The 19,869-nt window shown below is 38.0% G+C and overlaps 3 protein-coding genes across 3 annotated transcripts; 2 read left to right on the top strand and 1 right to left on the bottom strand.

The window, feature by feature from the left end:
• Window positions 1-1,438: 1,438 nt before the first annotated feature.
• LOC115012130 (retinal cone rhodopsin-sensitive cGMP 3',5'-cyclic phosphodiesterase subunit gamma-like) lies at window positions 1,439-3,067 on the top strand. Its single transcript, XM_029437574.1, has 3 exons — window positions 1,439-1,562; window positions 2,263-2,378; window positions 2,518-3,067. Exons 2-3 carry the CDS (start codon window positions 2,275-2,277, stop codon window positions 2,633-2,635), a joined length of 222 nt encoding a protein of 73 aa, XP_029293434.1. The 5' UTR covers window positions 1,439-1,562; window positions 2,263-2,274; the 3' UTR covers window positions 2,636-3,067.
• A 1,414-nt stretch (window positions 3,068-4,481) lies between these two features.
• On the bottom strand, window positions 4,482-5,997 carry LOC115012120 (retinal cone rhodopsin-sensitive cGMP 3',5'-cyclic phosphodiesterase subunit gamma-like). The gene is made up of 3 exons (XM_029437573.1): window positions 5,874-5,997; window positions 5,056-5,171; window positions 4,482-4,916 (listed from the first exon to the last, which is right to left on the bottom strand). The coding sequence occupies exons 2-3, from the start codon at window positions 5,157-5,159 to the stop codon at window positions 4,799-4,801; spliced, it is 222 nt and encodes a 73-aa protein (XP_029293433.1). The 5' UTR covers window positions 5,160-5,171; window positions 5,874-5,997; the 3' UTR covers window positions 4,482-4,798.
• An 8,596-nt stretch (window positions 5,998-14,593) lies between these two features.
• Window positions 14,594-19,525, top strand: erp27 (endoplasmic reticulum protein 27). The gene is made up of 7 exons (XM_029440786.1): window positions 14,594-14,651; window positions 15,269-15,354; window positions 16,464-16,601; window positions 16,693-16,809; window positions 17,699-17,824; window positions 18,389-18,586; window positions 19,469-19,525. The coding sequence occupies exons 1-7, from the start codon at window positions 14,594-14,596 to the stop codon at window positions 19,508-19,510; spliced, it is 765 nt and encodes a 254-aa protein (XP_029296646.1). The 3' UTR covers window positions 19,511-19,525.
• Window positions 19,526-19,869: the final 344 nt, after the last annotated feature.

The raw sequence follows: 19,869 nt of genomic DNA, 5'->3' as shown, positions 1-19,869 counted from the left end.
TTAATTAACATAAACAGTGGATTGTTAAAGATAATTGTTAACCTTGTGAACAATAATTAGATAAAAGAGTCATTTACTTCTCCAGAGCTTTCAGCCACATAGGCAGCTAATAAAAAAAGGTGACAAAACTTTGTACTATGTTGTTTATCCTGTACACACAACATCTATTGCACGTCTGTCCGTCCTGGGAGAGGGATCCTTCCTCAGTTGCTCTCCCTGAGGTTTCTTCCATTTTTCCCGCTTTAATTATGGGGTTTCTTTTAGGAAGTTTTTCCTTGTGCGATGCGAGGGTCTACGGACAGAGGGTGTCGTAACCTGTACAGTCTGTAAAGCACACTGAGACAAATGTGTCATTTGTGATATTGGGCTATACAAATAAATTTGATTTGAAAGTGGATTTTAGATTAAGATTATTTTTGCCAAATAACACACATTTTTAAGATTTATGGGCAAAATTGGAAGCTATGCAAAAATCAAGGAGGGTCTCTTTAATATTTGTTTACCCTCAGACACTTATTCTTTAACCCTGAACACACGCCATGCGGCGAGGGATTAAGAGCTGAATGGTTGAGTGTTCTTTATTTGTCACTAAGTGGTTAATTATCTGAACGAGGTCCAGATCCTTCTGCGAGTTACGTCAGGACAAAGGTTTGTTTACAAATAAAGTGAAAGTATTCCTAATCTTTAGTAATTATTACTATTACTGCTGTGTTCTTTGTAATAGGGCGGTTTCATGATGACGAGAAGTCTCAAGTCTCAACACGGCAGTCAATAAACTGCATAATGTAAAACTGGGAACTAAGAACTATATATTCTAAACCCTCAGACCCATAGACTTTAATTATTCAATGGAGCAGTAGTGTTGGAAGAAGTACTCAACTCATTTACTTAAGTAAAAGTAGAAATACCATAGTCTAAAAATACTCCATTACAAATAAAATACCTGAATTTGAAATGAGATGGTGAAAGTACAGAAGTATTATCAGCTAAATGAACTCAAAGTATCACAAATATATCTGTTATCAGTTACCTGTTTGGGAAGCGTGTTCTGTTGATGAATAGTAAAAACAAAGGACTTTGTTTTAAAGCTGTAGTTATTCTTCATATACTGTAAATAGATTATTCTTGTGATTTAACCAAAAACAAACAGTTACTTGTACTATAATGACATTTTATAATGTGACGCAGAGGGGCACTGTGTGGGTGAGATACTGATGTATATGGTGGGATGTGACGAACAAACAATGAACATATGTCAGCAGATATTTCAGCTTGATGCTAATTACTGTCACTCAATCAATGACACCTCCATAATGCACTTCAATGGACACATGGACAGATATATGTGCAGTAACTTGTATTTATATCTCTCTCTTCTATTTGTGGCTGAGCTGCTACAGAAGAGGACACGGCAGAGTTGGCACATCAAACAATGCCAGAACATCTGAGTGGATTAATCGCTCCGAGGACTTTAAAAGGGGAAAATGGGACAGAGACAGGGAGAGGGATACCACAAGCTCATCACACAGCATCAGAAACACACTTTGAGACTCCAACAAAAGGTAAAGATGAAACTGCAATTCTCTCAGCTGTGGTACATTGAGGCTGTTACTGCTTTGATAACATGTAATGCTTCAGAGAAGACAAAGATGGACAGAGTGATGGCTTTATAGCATTTCTCTTGAATATCATGGCTGAAGAGGATCTGAAATGACATCTGAGATTCTTTCTGAGAAGACTTCATGAGGAGAAATTCTTAGAGCTGGACATCTTGTGGACACTGCTCGAGGCCCGCTCTCTATCTCTTTATAATGTCCTTTCTTTACTTGATGCATCTGATGAACCAAGAGGAGTTTCGAACACTGCTTTACTTATGTTTTAAATGAATGCTTAATGCATTTATGTTTGGTGATATGTCTGGATGTTGACAAGCGTTTGCTTTGTGCTTTTACTGTAATGACACCTCCATAAAGGGGAGATCATTGGTTGATGGTAGCAGAGGAATCTGCAGCGGCAACGCACGTTTATTTGTAAAGCAGCTTTCAACAGCAAGGCCATTCAAAGTGATGAACATCAGATTTAAAAAGGTATTAAGGCAAGATATCAAATTAACACAATAGTAAATAGTAAATACAAGTAAAATTAAATGTATTAAAAGTTTATGAATAACTTTAATACAAAGCAGTGGCAAACAGAAAAGAACTGCGAGTTGCATGGATCTCATTTTATATATCATATATTTTGTTCTTTTTTCTTTTTCAGTAACTCATCAAAATGGCAGACGTAGCCGTTCCCGTCGACAAGAAGTCAGCGCCCAAATTCAAGCAGAGGGCCATGCGCACCTTCAAGAGCAAGGCACCCAAACCCGGCCAGAAGGGGTGAGATAGATTTAAGATCACACTCTCACAAAATATACAAAGTATTTGCTTTATTGGCCATTTTAGGCCATTTTACTTCCAAGCTGAAAAAGAACCTCTCAGCTTGCACTCATACGATCTTTTTGTCTTCTGCACTCAGATTTGGAGACGACATCCCCGGCATGGAGGGTCTTGGTACAGACATCACAGTGGTTTGCCCATGGGAAGCCTTCGGGGACATGGAGCTCAGCGACTTGGCGAAATATGGAATTGTTTAGCCCTCTTCCCTCTGCCCTTACCCGTATTATCACAGTCGTCCCTCTTGTATTTCAACTATTGACTTAGCTGCTGAAAACCTCGTACTTGTGTGCTCTAGAGAGGAGGCAGCTATTTGATTATTCAAAGGTTTGACCTGGAAAAAATAAATCCAGCACTCTCTCTTGTCTCATGCACTTTATCTGCTCCTGCATTTCCACCATTTCTCCAGCGTCCTCGTAAAAATGAAATCCAATGCAGTACATTTTGTAGTATGAAAGAGGATTTGCTATCTGCTATTGTGGTATCCCAGTAACGTTTTGCTCTCCTCTTCTTCCACCTTTATTAGCTAAATACATCTTTAATATCATGAGAAAGTCTATAATTCACTTCCTTCTTCAGTAAAACAAAGATCTATGTATGTTGTCAGTAGAGAGGAACAATTCCTTAAACAAAATAAATGTTCCATGAATCTGTTTGTGTCCTATAATAACACCACATGCTACACTGATGTTTAAAACAAACATCAAAACAGAAACAACCAAAGGAAACTACTGCGCAGGTCGGCTTCCCGCATCTTGCACAGTTTGTATTTTCTGGCTGCAGAGTATGATATGATATCGTATTTCATATGATTCACAGCGGCTGAGGGAGAATAGGAGAAGATGCCTGGAACTGCTGTTGCCGTGGCAACAATAACTTCTCATTATTTATTTACTTCACAATAAAGAGAAAGTTTTAAAGTCAACACAAACGCCACATGACAATACACGTCAAGTGTTCAGCTATTACAGAAATCTGGCATCTCTTAAGTAGTTTGAAGTTTTAAGTATAAGAAACTATTTAACAACAGAAAAAAAACAAAAGAAAATGTTTGAAATGTTTTAAAAGATACACCCTCAAAAGTCCTAACGTGAACACAAGAGGTTGATTATTGTTACATTATTTTGTACGAACCATGTCTATCCCATATACAGTGTTGGACACGGGAGGAAGAAGTATTAAAGTCGTTACTAACAGATTTTAAACATAAAGTTCAGTTTAGTTTGCTCATCACAAGGAATACGACTCAGTCTGTGAAAACAAACTCGTAATGTGCCACAGTGTCATTTTAGATATTATAGTATTAACAAAAGCCATAAAACAGTCATAGAGTAGTATTTCATTAAAAGAGTCATGAATAATCATAATATAGTATAGTATCATAAAAATGTCATAAAAGAGTAATAGTATACTTAAAATAATTATAGTATATTATCTCATAGATATGTCATAAAACGTCATAAGATAGTGTGTGGTAGTATGTTTTACAAAATAACATATTATAGTATGTCATAGAAAAGGTGTCATGTGAAAATAAAGAATATGACTAAAAATAAGATTTCTGTAAAAGCTGATAACGTGTGTTTATGGCAACAATAGCTTCAGTCATCTTCTCCTATTCCCCCTCACCTGCTGTCCCTGGAGCCAGATTTATTTTACATTTTTAAATGAATAATATACATTTGTTGTGTGGCAGCTGAAAACTACACTTTTATACTTTACTCTGATGCCAAACAATACAGTGAAAGAGGCCGACCTGTGTAGTTGTTCTTTTGGTTGTTTTTTTATGTCAAATAATTTTAAACCTCAATGTAATTTGAATAACAGATAATAATTATATAATTATATAATAATTTAATAATAACAAAAACAGATGTTTCATGGAAGATATTCACATTTATTGTGTTTATGGAATTGTTAGTTGCGAAACCTGACAAAATATGTAGATATTTCACTGAACAGGGAAATGAATTAGCTAATACACAAGAATAGACATCTGTGCATATTGAATAAGCAGCTTTGAGGGGGGGTGGGGGGGGGGGGGGGGTGGAACATTACTGGGATACCACACTAGCAGAATAAATTCTCTTTTTGTTCTCAGTGGAAAATACCAGCTCAGGTCCAGAGCTGCTGACACACCTCGTTACGAGGACGCTGGAGAAATGGTGGAAATGCAGGAGCAGATAAAGTGCATGAGACAAGAGAGAGTGCTGGATTTATTTTTTCCAGGTCAAACCTTTGAATAATCAAATAGCTGCCTCCTCTCTAGAGCACACAAGTACGAGGTTTTCAGCAGCTAAGTCAATAGTTGAAATACAAGAGGGACGACTGTGATAATACGGGTAAGGGCAGAGGGAAGAGGGCTAAACAATTCCATATTTCGCCAAGTCGCTGAGCTCCATGTCCCCGAAGGCTTCCCATGGGCAAACCACTGTGATGTCTGTACCAAGACCCTCCATGCCGGGGATGTCGTCTCCAAATCTGAGTGCAGAAGACAAAAAGATCGTATGAGTGCAAGCTGAGAGGTTCTTTTTCAGCTTGGAAGTAAAATGGCCTAAAATGGCCAATAAAGCAAATACTTTGTATATTTTGTGAGAGTGTTATCTTAAATCTATCTCACCCCTTCTGGCCGGGTTTGGGTGCCTTGCTCTTGAAGGTGCGCATGGCCCTCTGCTTGAATTTGGGCGCTGACTTCTTGTCGACAGGAACGGCTACGTCTGCCATTTTGATGAGTTACTGAAAAAGAAAAAAGAACAAAATATATGATATATAAAATGAGATCCATGCAACTCGCAGTTCTTTTCTGTTTGCCACTGCTTTGTATTAAAGTTATTCATAAACTTTTAATACATTTAATTTTACTTGTATTTACTATTTACTATTGTGTTAATTTGATATCTTGTCCTTAATACCTTTTTAAATCTGATGTTCATCACTTTGAATGGCCTTGCTGTTGAAAGCTGCTTTACAAATAAACGTGCGTTGCCGCTGCAGATTCCTCTGCTACCATCAACCAATGATCTCCCCTTTATGGAGGTGTCATTACAGTAAAAGCACAAAGCAAACGCTTGTCAACATCCAGACATATCACCAAACATAAATGCATTAAGCATTCATTTAAAACATAAGTAAAGCAGTGTTCGAAACTCCTCTTGGTTCATCAGATGCATCAAGTAAAGAAAGGACATTATAAAGAGATAGAGAGCGGGCCTCGAGCAGTGTCCACAAGATGTCCAGCTCTAAGAATTTCTCCTCAATGAAGTCTTCTCAGAAAGAATCTCAGATGTTATTTCAGATCCTCTTCAGCCATGATATTCAAGAGAAATGCTATAAAGCCATCACTCTGTCCATCTTTGTCTTCTCTGAAGCATTACATGTTATCAAAGCAGTAACAGCCTCAATGTACCACAGCTGAGAGAATTGCAGTTTCATCTTTACCTTTTGTTGGAGTCTCAAAGTGTGTTTCTGATGCTGTGTGATGAGCTTGTGGTATCCCTCTCCCTGTCTCTGTCCCATTTTCCCCTTTTAAAGTCCTCGGAGCGATTAATCCACTCAGATGTTCTGGCATTGTTTGATGTGCCAACTCTGCCGTGTCCTCTTCTGTAGCAGCTCAGCCACAAATAGAAGAGAGAGATATAAATACAAGTTACTGCACATATATCTGTCCATGTGTCCATTGAAGTGCATTATGGAGGTGTCATTGATTGAGTGACAGTAATTAGCATCAAGCTGAAATATCTGCTGACATATGTTCATTGTTTGCTCGTCACCTCCCACCATATACATCAGTATCTCACCCACACAGTGCCCCTCTGCGTCACATTATAAAATGTCATTATAGTACAAGTAACTGTTTGTTTTTGGTTAAATCACAAGAATAATCTATTTACAGTATATGAAGAATAACTACAGCTTTAAAACAAAGTCCTTTGTTTTTACTATTTATCAACAGAACACGCTTCCCAAACAGGTAACTGATAACAGATATATTTGTGATACTTTGAGTTACATTTAGCTGATAATACTTCTGTACTTTCACCACCTCATTTCAAATTCAGGTATTTTATTTGTAATGGAGTATTTTTAGACTATGGTATTTCTACTTTTACTTAAGTAAATGAGTTGAGTACTTCTTCCAACACTACTGCTCCATTGAATAATTAAAGTCTATGGGTCTGAGGGTTTAGAATATATAGTTCTTAGTTCCCAGTTTTACATTATGCAGTTTATTGACTGCCGTGTTGAGACTTGAGACTTCTCGTCATCATGAAACCGCCCTATTACAAAGAACACAGCAGTAATAGTAATAATTACTAAAGATTAGGAATACTTTCACTTTATTTGTAAACAAACCTTTGTCCTGACGTAACTCGCAGAAGGATCTGGACCTCGTTCAGATAATTAACCACTTAGTGACAAATAAAGAACACTCAACCATTCAGCTCTTAATCCCTCGCCGCATGTCGTGTTTAAAGATGAACAATACTGAGACAATATCTGCCAACTTAATTGAACAATTATTAATGTGAAAAGAAAACTCATGATGAAGAATTGATTAAGAAGTTTACATTTCAATTAGGTGTCTTTCTCTTGAAGTAAGCATTGCCTCACTGTTAGTCGTAGGTTGCAGGTTGTACAGGCAAGATTCATCGTTTATTTACTGTTGGGTAGTTCAATCTGTAACATTGCATCATTTTATAAAATGATTATAGGTTATGTATATACATTCTCAATCTGCAGAGTAAACTGTTATTCATAGCAGTCAAATATATTTAGCTGTAGCTAAATGTAGAATAAAAGTATAATATTTTGTTCTGAATAGGATGGAAGTAGAAGTGGTAAAGTAGCATAAAAGGAAACACTCAAGTAAAGTATCCTATAACACTTGAGCACAGTACTTAAATGTATTTAGTTGCACTCCCCCACTGCTGATATACACAATGCAATTTTAAGTCGCTCCTCTGGTAACATTTTTGTTGGTGTGTGTGTGTGTGTGTGTGTGTGTGTGTGTGTGTGTGTGTGTGTGTGTGTGTGTGTGTGTGTATGTGTGTGTGTGTGTGTGTGTGTGTGTGTTAGAGTGTTTGGCCTCCAGATATCGATGCGCTTTCGTGTCACTGCACCAATTAGCAGTTTGAGCCTCTAAACAGCGAGCAGACAAAGGGACAGTGCCTTGTGCAATGTTGCATAAATATAGCAAACAGTGGATTAACACAGAGGAACATTATTAAAGGTCTGTTTTCAGGGTACTTAATTGTACTTGACAAAACACATCAATCAAATGTAACCTCTTAGAAGGCAAAAACAAAGCATACTGGCATACTGTACATATTGCTAGTGAGTGTTTCTCAAACATCACAAGTTCACCGCTCATATATGTTGATCAGATGAGTTTAACTTTAAACTTTAACATACTAACATTGACATTACATATTGGGAGTGTAGGTAATAGACTCTATAACAAACAAACAATTATCTAGTGTGCAGAATCTTTAGATTTATTAATAAAATTAACTTTTCACTTATTGCCACTTCTTATAAAATAAAGGAAAGGATAAAAGAAAAACATATTACATAAAGTCTAATAGTCATATGTAAACTGCTTAATTAAAGACTGCCGTCTAAGATAATGAAGTCTTTCTTGTGTTAATTGTGTTGTAGTCTGTCTGCCAGTCACATCATCTTAAAGGGCCTACGAAATGATAAACATGAATTTCTACTGATGATAGTAAATGCTATTTGTGTTGTAAAATGATGTGTTATTTATGACACAATGATCACAGTATTTAATAAATCATGATTTAGTATGTCGACCACCGATGTTTACATCGCCGCTACTGGAAACACCCGACGCCGTGTTCTGACGTCACAAGTAGAACACAGTCCACCAGTTGAATACACAGACAGCACGGCAGACGCGGCGATGTCGGACTCTGGCTCGGATATTTGCACAGAATCGAGTGACAGTGAGTCGTCAATAGACTCGTTGCACCTTCAAGAAGAGGAGTTTATTGAAGAGGATGCCGGTGTCGTGGATTTAGATCATGCAGGGCGAGTTTAACGTGGTGGAAACAGAGCAGCTCGAGACACAGTGTTCAAGATGGAGACACAGACGGGAGCGAACATGCAGGATGATGGTGACGGTGAATCTGGATTTGGCGGAGATCCTGTGCAACAACAGAACACAGACAGGTATATACATTTGACTATAGTTCATAGAACTTCTCAATATATAGTAAATACATCATAATAAAACGTAACATGAGCCTCGATCCTGGCTTGTGCTGGCTGGGGTCTCGGCAGTATTGTAGGCACAGCATCTGCGTTCAGTTTTAAATTCTTTTTGAATCTCATTTCCTTGGCGAGGATAGTTTGTTCGAAACACGATCTGTGCTGCCCACAAATCGTCGGTTTCATCGACGCACTGGTCTTGCCCATAAACGCGACATTTTATCCTGTTTTGGCCACAGAAAGCTAGATTTGGAGACGGCCCCACATCCCCATACAACACATCGCTTCACAATTATCCTTGGCGATCGATTGTTGTCCGTTCTTTCTCGTAATAATTGACAGCAGTCTTTGCTGGATGCTTCAACGCAGACGAACACTGGCGGCGGCTGTAACGCAGACGAACACTGGCGGCGGCTGTAACGCAGACGAACACTGGCGGCGGCTGTAACGCAGACGAACACTGGCGGCGGCTGTAACGCAGACGAACACTGGCGGCGGCTGTAACGCAGACGAACACTGGCGGCGGCTGTATTCTACTTGTGACGCCATCGCCCGAACATTGCCGAAGTGGATGCTCTCGACGCAGCGATCGATTGTTGTTAGCGGAAGTCATTTTTATGCTGTTATGATCGTGATTTATTACGAATACATCAATATTAAAAATATATATGGCACATTTCACAATAGATATGCAACCTCTATCATATACCAATAACACTGACGAAATATCATTTCGTAGGCTCTTTAACCAATTTGAAGCTGGTCTGGAATTTTATTTCCTGAGACATGTACTGTATGTTCAGTATAAGATATTACTATGAGACTGAATATATCTGCTGCCTTACTTTCTTTGAGATTTGGTGCACAGGCAGTGACTCTTCTGAATGCTGTAATGGGTTAAGTGAAATCCAATATTTACAGTTCAAGTAACCCAGATTTGAGTCTCTATCCTGCCACTCGAACCGCTTCCTGCTACATCTTTTTTGTCTAATTTTCTAAATAATGCATGATGAGTCATTGTAAGTCTTTATCTGGCTACAATATATAACAACCCTTCCATACTCATCTTAAAATGCAGCAAGTTAAACTGTTTAGTCATTTTTCTGTCTTTAAGATGTTTCTATTTAGAAAATTCTCTCTGCACTCTGCACAAAAGAAAATAATCAAAAAGTCTATTTTTTACCAGTACATCAGGAAAACCAAGATGAAAGAAAAATTAGGATGCTTTCAGGACGATGCATCACAGCATCACTGTCAAATCATTGTACCAAAGAGCCTGAAGGTCTCCGAGAGGCTGATATAAAAAGTAGAAAGTGTAAAGAAACAGTTCTGAATTTTCTTGTTGTTGCATGTTTTATAAGTGCATATGTAGCGTAGTGCAGTGTCATATTACTGCTGACAATAAACCAAATCTTTCTGCAAATTGCAACCTAAACCTCCAGGGATTGCCCACAAACTATGGCATGTGTGTTAAAAATACAGTTTCTAGAAGGAGAGAGTTGATCTGCAAAGCCCATGTGCTTGTGATTGCAACATGCAGACTAACATCATATTCCTTCTTAAATCCCAGCAACACAGACCAAAGAAAAACAACTCTGAAGGCTGAGTGCAGAATACCTCAGGTGTTGCCTGTCAGGTACTGTCAGGTGGTTTCTGTCCACTTTGTTGTTTACTGTGACACGAACGTTCGACTTTTCAATCTGGCTTGACGAGCTGGCAGCTTACAGGCTGTAATAGGATTGGGACTTGTCCATATGGGTCAGTGCAGCCAGATACAATGTCTGAGTGCTGCTTGTGAGTTTTATCAGCCAACACTATCCTGCTACCTTGATCTAAGGTGGATTGCTGTAAATAACAAATACATGCAAGCATTCATGGTGTTGTTTTACTAACTGGGCTATTTCTTTATTTAAAATAAAAGAGAAAATATTGTTTGAACTATGAATATGCATTAATTATAATTTTTAAACATTGTATCTCAACCCAGATCTGAAGGCAGGCTTATGTGCAATTCAGTTATTATGTGTAAAGTATAATTGAAATGATTTGCATTTAATGCAACCCATTTAAAGGATTTAAAATACAACAATGTATAAGCAGATGATACTTTATTTGACATTGCACTATAACATTGTGAGATTCACGATGCAGTTAAAAAAAGGATAAAAATTAATGAAGCAGAACCAGAGATATCGCCTTTTTTATTCCATGTGTTATTCTTCCAAGTCAAAACCTGCCGCCTACATTCCCCACAATGCAACGTGATCAACGGTTCGCGTGTGTTATGCTAGCGGCTAAAGCAGAGAGGAGGAGTGGGTTAATGAGTGACATCACTTGAGGCAATGTATCTTTACACAGCTCCCTCTGGAGCCAAAAACCTATTGAACTTATACAATCGTTTTCACTGATGCAGCAATATTTTAATCATCAGATAATAAGCAATTTTCTCATATTTATGTGGCTATTACGCACTAAATATTACAAAGGATTCAGATATAATAGTAACTTCCACTATTCAATACATTTCAAGTTGTGTAGGCCCAACACAATAATTAATTTGAGCTAAACTTACGATGTTTTTCTATCTCGATGCTAGAAATTTCATAAACATATTGAGCTAATAACTATTATTAGATTCATGAGGAGTTATTTCAGCATGCATGACATACTACTTTAAACAGTATATGATGACGTGGTAGTTTTTGTTTATCAAGGAGAACTTCCAACTTCTTCCAAGCTAGTTATTTGCTATTTCCAACAACTTGCTAAATGATCGTTAGTTTTTTTTATCTATCGTTCAAGAAAAATCTCCAACTTTTCCACACTGATTAGTTGCAACTTCATTTTAGTTGTGTTATTATTCTATTTACAGCCTATAATTTACAGTGTCACCCCGTGTTTTAGTCGTTGTATTAACAACACTCTACCAATGACACATATTCTGTACCTTCTACAGAGATGAAGGATTATACATGTCATGTCATACGGGTAATTATTGTGTCAGAAGGCTTTTCCATCCTCTGTGGGCCCCTGACATAACTATCAGGCAGCCTGTAAGCCGTTTCCATTGCACTCTTGAAATCCATACTGCAAACACTCCCACACAGCTGACCTGTGACCCACATCATGTTTAACCTCCACCATCAGCAGCAGACCATTCAAAAAATATCAGAGACATTTTGGATATTATTTTAGAACATTTATATTTAGATTACTTTAGATGATAAAAGATTTTAGCCCTTTTTTATTTTCTATTTCTATGTTTGTTTTGTCCTTTGTCCAGTCTTTCGTTGCAGATACAGTATGTTTGTATGAAATCAAGTAATTATTCTTAATAATCCTCTTCATGTTTGTTTAAATGAGTTTCTTGGTACTGAATATTAAATCCCCATGACAAATGTTGAAGTTTGCCAGTGCACATCGCATAAGAGAGACACTGGCAGTGTGAGGAGAAGCTCAGCAGCAGGGTCTGAGGATTCATTTAAGACTTTTACAGTCCGAGGCTGAGTCAAAGCCTAACAGGGTTAAAAGTTGTGTAAGTGATCATCGAGAAATCGTGACATCGTTAACCTGGCAACGTTCTAAAACCTGTAATCCACCAGCCTCATGTTTACCTGCATTACATCACTGATCTCAACACTAAACATGTAAGCATCTGTCATGATTTCAAGAGTAGAAACACTTCAAATTAAATGAATTTCCAAGTCTCTCTTGAAAACAAAGTGGTTGCCCCCTTATATCCCCCTGTTCTTACATCTACAGTATGTCCCCAATACGTGTAATACGTTTTTTATGGATACCTTGTTTACACTAAATAATACACAGTAATTTGTAGGTTGTGATTAAAATCGTTTGCTGTGACGCTAGAGACAGAACAGGTGTTTGTAAGAAGCTTTATTTCCACTAGTCATCACCTATGAAGAGATGCAGCATCTTTGCTACAGACGTCACCTGTGTGTGCATTTCAAAGTAGTCATAAGTCTATGACGTGAGGTGTTGCCCTCATTTGCAGTATAAGTGTTGCCTTTAAGCCTCATGTGAAGAAACTTCAACACGTTTTTTTTAATCTCAGGAGACGTTTGCTGGTGTTACGATAATAGACGAGCTTTGAGTCTTTATTATTGCTCCTATTTGTCTCCTTTCACTAACGTTAACTTGTAGAAACAGCTTTGGGAGGATATTCTTATATTTTTGTGAATTATATGTGAACAGTGTTTGGATTTTATTGAAAGCACAAGAGAAAGTTTACCGATTCCAGACCATCTTATCCGCAAGAGTTCAATGTGTTTTTACATCCAGCTGTTTTTTCTGCTCTGTGGTCGACCAAAATGTAACTTGCCAGAACATTTTTAGCAGATTCCTTTTCAATGGGAAAATTGTTAAAAATCACTGAGTTAAACTTCAAACTTCATATAATTTATTCTTTTTGAGTTTAGTTTAATAATTGCCACTTGCTGTTTTTATTTTATTTTAACATCTAACACACAAAACAACATTTCTGTGGTGGTGTGTAGGAGTTGTTGTAAATGTGTGCGCTTTTTCTGTCTCTCTAAGTTATGTGAGAAAATATTTTGTGTATAATCTTTTTTTAGATTTTAAAAGTTGTTATTATTCTTTCTGGTATCATGGGTACAATATTATGGGTATTACATAATCAATACTGGATTTAAAAAAGAGAGATTGCAGAGGGAGTGTGTATTTACTCTCCTCTCAAGAAACCCTGGAACAAACAAACTGTTATTGTAATGTCACACTGGAAGCTTTCATTTCTGGGATTGAGGGTTCATTTTACGGTGTCATGGGACTTTTGGAAATTCTGAACATGAATCACTTTTAGTTATTTTGTCGATCTGATCAAATCTGGTTCTTGTAACATAGTTGCATTTATTGAGCACTACTGAGACACAAGGCAAAGTGTTTTTCAGCGCCATTTAATTATACTAAATATATTAGTTATAAATGTTAACAAAACATTAAAAAAGCAATAAAAACAAAAAGCATCTGAGATATCTGAGAGTTATATATTGGTTTACACAAAAACATACCTTTGATTTTAAAATTATTTATATAAATAATAATAAATCAGTTTTATATTGCAAATCTTAATGGTAAATGGACTGTACAGCGCTTTTCCAATCTTTGCCATCACTCAAAGCGCTTTACAACACATGTCATTCACCCTTTCACACACATTCATACAGAGTCAGGACGACTGCCACTATACCTCCTTTTTTTTAAAGATAGTAAAAACAAGAAAATCAATGTGATAACATCTTGATTTTTCCCTTGGTTTCATGTAATAACACATATGCATAACAAATTGTTCATTTTCTCCAAAGGCCAAACTCTAAACAGCGTACATTAGGGCAACATGTACTGCCCCGGCTGTCTGCATGGCGATGAATAGGTTGACTGGGAGTTGTGTCCCTCCTGTGGTGAATGTACCAACATGCAGCCCAGTTAATCTCCGGGCCTTCTCTGGCCACACAGGCCTTCTCACGGGACATCTGCAGCCTGCATGTTATCCAGCCTACAGATTTATGTAACGCACTGCAGCACAAGATGCTTTGACTGAAAAGTTGCTAAGAAGATGCGACTAAGAAAAGGTGTTTGACGTTTCACAAAAGCAGAGGTCAAATGGGATCATTATTGTCCCTCTCAACCTCAGACTGCACCACACCACCGTGCAGACACACACTCACACCTGTCCCGTCGCACAGTGACACGTAGTCCAACGTCTCAGCACCCCCACTTATCAAGAGCACCTGGCTGGTTCCCACAAAGCCTCCAATCACATCCCAGAGACGTTGCAGCAGCCACAGCAGAGGTGCCACGACTCTTTGTACAAAGTCAAACAGCTACAAAGACCTCTGGGCATCCCTTGGTTTCTTTTCTTTACCTGCCTCCCCGTCATTATAATAATTTGAAACATGCTGATCACTCTGTTTTTCTCCCTCCTGGTGTCTTCTGTCGTTGCCACAGACGAAGGTAAACTGATTTACATATTTCATTTCTTCTTCCTGCTTTCCATGTGAAAAAAATCTAACATATTATTTTTTCCTCAAAATTTTGCAATTCTGCTAATATACAGTTTTTAGATTCTTTGTTGGGTCTTTCACGACTTTCACTTGCCATGACATTTTGTACAATTGTGTACATTTGGACATTGATAGTCCCCGGAGGATGAATCCTAATCATTTTGATGATCCCTTTTATTTTAGTAAAATATCTCAACAACTGGATTACCATAAAATACTTTGCAGACATTTATGGTCGCCAGAGGATAATTCCTACTGACAATTCTGGTTTTGAATGAAAGATTTTTGAATAGATTGTCATTCACACACATTCATACCCCTCAGGATGAATTATAATAACTTTGGTGATCATCATGTCAATAATCTTCTTTTTTCCAATACTTTATGATCAATTATCTGCAAAACTTGCTAACATGCTAAAATAAAATGACAAATATTTGTAAACATTGTACCTGCTAAACTTGCACGTTAGCATGCTGACGTTAGCATACAGTCCACACTTGTGTGGTTGAAGACTATATGAAACAAAATATGTTGAATTGTGTATCTCCTGTCTTTCTTTCTCAGACAGTGCCCTTCCCAGACTGACTGACACCAAAGCTGCAGAGGCCTTCATCGACTCTGCTGAAGTGGTGGTCATCGGATTCGTGGAGGTCAGACATGAAAGTTGCATATAGAGAAAGAAAGTCTCAACCATGAGCTGAAATCAGCTTTCAGACATCTTTCAAGCCCACAGAGTCCGTTTTATGGCTTTGTTTATTATGCATGGGGCAAACCAGTCATGATCAGACAAATTAACTGAGAGTGCGACTGAGAGTACTCCGAAAATACAGCGTTTGTTTGTGTTGTGTTGGTGATGCTGCTGTCACGAATAGATTTGGAAGAAGAGTATACTTTCTGTGGCCACACCTTTGGCAGCGCTGGTGCTTTGAGGAGAGTGGCTGGCTGTCCCACAGAGGCGAGCCCTTTGGCCAGACTCTGTGTGCGGGGGAAGATGGCAGTAAACTCATACATATCTGAAGACTTGTGGGATTGGCTCCATTGACCCTCTCGTAAACAAACGCAGGGAGAAGGAAGGGTCGTGAGAGGAGAATGGAAGACCGAGCACATGGGGATAATGCATAGTTGGACCGTGATGCTAAAGGCTAAAAGAGACCAAAATATTGGTGCTATGACTCACTGGGAATGAACACATATTACAGGCTGCAAAACTATAAAATGGATGGACAGAGCTCATGCAATACTGTCTCATAAATAGACATGATTCACCTTCCTTTGAGTCGGTCCAGCTCTGTCTTCCCGCTAGATTTCTTTGTTTATCCATCTCTGACTTTCTCTCTGCTCCCTTGACTTTTTCCAAACTTTCTGGTAACATGAGATTTTGTGTCTCTTTTATCTGCTGGAGGTCTTTGATGGGAAAGAAAAAGCAAACAATGTTCATTACAAGTACATTTCCAGCATTCAAAATGTCCCAAGATAAAGTATTAAAGTATTATCACCAAAATGGACTCATGGCTCATTGTTATATCTTTATATAGTATGTAATTGTATTATTATCATTATTATTATTATTATTTAAATGAATTAGTATTCTAGAGTTGTCAGATAAATGTAATGGAGTGAAAAGGACAACTATCATAGTTACTACATAGCGTGCAATGATGAAAGAAAAACAAATAGTAGAAATAAAACATTGATAAAAGTAAAAGAATGTAATGAAAAGATGAGGTTTAACTCTCTCTCGTTCCCTCTTCTGTCTCAGGGAGAGGAGAGTCACGGCTATCAGGAACTCGTTGCAGCAGCAAAGCGAGTTGACTCCGTCCCGGTCGCCATCTGCACTGAGAAAGCGGTGTGGGCGGACTACAGCCTCTCCTCAGACACCATCACCCTCTTCAGAAAGGTATTCTGCACCATTTGTCTACATGAGGCATCTTTTTCAACAAAAATGTGATGTCAGTGTTATGACAACCTTGATGTGTTATGTGATCCAGGCAGATAACCACCAGGAGAACCTCGTTCTTGCCAAAGCCAAGAAGGTAGAAGCGGACGGTCTTGTCAACTTTATCACCATCAACGAGGTCCGATACGTCACAGAATACGACCAAGTGGTAGGTCCAACTCATGTCGTCATTACTATCAGGTATGAAATGTTTTTATTTCTGGAGCCAACAGCCTGTCTTTGTCTGTCAAACTGTTATTTACTTCCTGTCATTTATCCCCTAAAGCTTTCATCTTAAAAATGTATTTTCATTAAAGAGAAATGCAAAATTGAAAAAGAATAAAAAGCCAGAAACACACAAAAAAACCCACAACCCACTCAGTCACCGAGGAGCTGTTACTTATGTGAAAGTAGCATTACCATTCTTCAGAAATACTCTTTAATAGGTAAAAGGAATGTGTTTCAATAACATTACAGACGTATTAGCAACTAAATGTACTAAACGTATCAACAGTAACATTATTTAATAGGCAACAGAATGTCCCCTGTCAGTGTTATATATTACAGTGTTATATATTACAGTGTTATATATAATACATAATGTATCAATATGCAACCAGGATTTGAATCTTGTACCTCACCAAAGTAATTTTAAAGTGGGTAGTTATTACTTGACAATGTATCATTTTTAAAAGTCCTGGCTTTTATCTGCAAAGTCACGGCAGATACATTTAGTGAAGCAAAAAGTACAATACAAAACAGTAGTAAAACTATAAAGTTGCATAAAATGATAATACTCAAGTAAAGTAACCAAATAATTGTACAGTACTTGAGTAAATGTACTTAGTTACTTTCCACCAAAGGTATTCAGAGTGATCATAGAAAATAAACGTATCCACCATGAATGACAGGTTGAGCAGGTTAACAGTAAGTAGGCACTCAAATGTGAGTACAAAGAAAAAACAGGAGCTTGTCAGGTGAGAGGCCTCTGAAAAACCAGATAATGGCCAGTGGGAATATAACTTCTCATTATTTGTATATGTGCTGTCTCTCCGCAGACCGCAGTGGGCCTGTTCAACTCAGAGGTGAAGACACACCTCCTGCTCTTTGCAAACAGGGGGAGTAAAGAATACACTGAGCTGAAGGAGCGACTGGGAGCGCTGGCCCCTGAGTTCACAGGAAAGGTGAGAATATTATTATTTCACCTACAAAATAATAGTTTTAAATATAACCAAGTGATTTTTATAAAAATTAAAGTACAAAATAAAGTTATAGAAGATATAATATGCAACATTTCTGCATCTAAAAACAACGATGTTATATATTTTGTTGAGTTGTGTACTTACATTATCCCAAATGCTTCCAACAATTTCAAAACCTACAGAAGTGTGTAATTTTAATCAAGGTAATGGTGCATTTCTTTTGGTCCCTTGTAATGGCATCGCCCCCCCCTTTGCGCATGCGTCAGCGTTGTGGTTGGCTGGCAGAAACTGTCATAAATTTACTTTAATATTCAATTTTAAGCAACATTTTTACGATAGCTTTCAAAGAAACAAGCTGAGCATATATTAGCCTTTAGCTCGTAGCCGCTCCGCCGCGTGTCATCATAATCAGGAGAAGCTGACAGCAATGACAAACTCCCATGTGACCATGTGTTTTGAATGAGAGCCCCCTACTGGCACACAATGACATATTGCATTTAATATAATCTATGATAAGATAAATGAAGTTCTAAAACTGTGTTACAGTTCTTGTTTGTGCTGATTAATGGAGCAGTGAAGTCCAACATCCGGTCACTGGGCTACTTCGGCCTCAAGTCTCAGGACCTCCCACGAGTTGGTTTGTATGATAGTGAGTCTGACATGAAGTGGCTCCTGCCCGAGGGACAGATCTCCACCGAGCGAGTACGGGAGTTCTGCCAGTCCTTCCTACAAGGGGAACTGAAGGTGAGCGTTCATTATGGCTGACCTAAAATGAGTCACTGCTGATGGTAGTATATATTATAACTTCAATATTTAGATGTTTCTCAATGTACTCAGAAGACCTATTTTCTTGTAGAGTGACTTTTGAACAGTTTAAAGCAAAAAGGAGCAGAGTTTGGCGATTTAAAATGAAATGAAACAAAACAGGAGCCCTTGTTCACTTGTCATGTTCGAAGAAGTGGTTGAAAGGAAAGTAGCAGTGTCACTGTAAAGTATAGGTGCCACACAAAAGACAGGAAACCTCACTCTGTGCACTAATTTGCTCTGTTACACCACACAGCGCTGCAGCTGAGTGACACGCAGAGTCTGAAGCTCGACAGCAGCACAGAAGAGTTTGCAGGATATCTACAAACTGTGGCTGAAATCATATACGTTTCATTTTTAAACCCAATAAACTATTAGTAAGATGACATTTAAACATTCAAATTGTCAAGTCAATTTGAATTCTTTTTCCCCAAATCACAAATTGGCCTCAAGGAGCTTTACAAACAATGACTCCCTCTATGTTTAGACACTTGTGTTTTCCTTTTCTCTCTCCTGCTAAATCTTTAAAATGTTATATTTGTCTTAAAGTGAATCATTTAAAACTCTTGACAGATGAAACTAGAAGTGCAGCAGAACTAAAATACATAAAGGAGCGTCTCATTATACACCAGTGTTGTTGACATACTGTAGATGACGTTGATTCAGAAATTAAGACTTTTCTTTGAGCTTTCCTTTGAAGGGAATTCAGTCCAATAGTCTTAATTATGTCTGTGAAACACTACACAATTACACTTATTGTAAACTCGTGTCATATTTCCCCTCTCTGCTGTATTTCACTAATCACACTTTTATGTTTTTCAGGAGGTGAAGCAGGCTGGAGCAGAAGCCAAAACAGAGCTCTAGGACTCTAAAACAAATGCAAATGAATGAATCTGTATTAAATAAAAGACTAAATGGAAAAGCAGCCTCTGATGTAAATTCTTTCTTCTGTGAAACCTGTATGGCTGTGTGTGTGAAGCCCTGCATTATATTACTCCAACACAAAGGAAACTATGCAAAGTAAACATTTGCATGTGTGCGTGTGTGTATCGTGTGTCCTCACTCATTTACCGTGTGTGTTATGTTTTGTCTGTTTATGCGAGCGAGTCCGTCTGTGGTCTGGTTAGCGGACCACAGGTCGCAGGCCACAAGTCGCAGAGATCTGGCGGAGTTTGTCAGTCTGTCCACAAATGTTATTGTTGGGACCACAACACAGTGACCTC

Source organism: Cottoperca gobio, chromosome 1 (assembly GCF_900634415.1).
Source record: "Cottoperca gobio chromosome 1, fCotGob3.1, whole genome shotgun sequence".
Lineage (NCBI taxonomy): Eukaryota > Metazoa > Chordata > Actinopteri > Perciformes > Bovichtidae > Cottoperca > Cottoperca gobio.
Note: the sequence above shows the minus strand (reverse complement) of the source record. Positions and strands in the feature narration are given on the sequence as shown.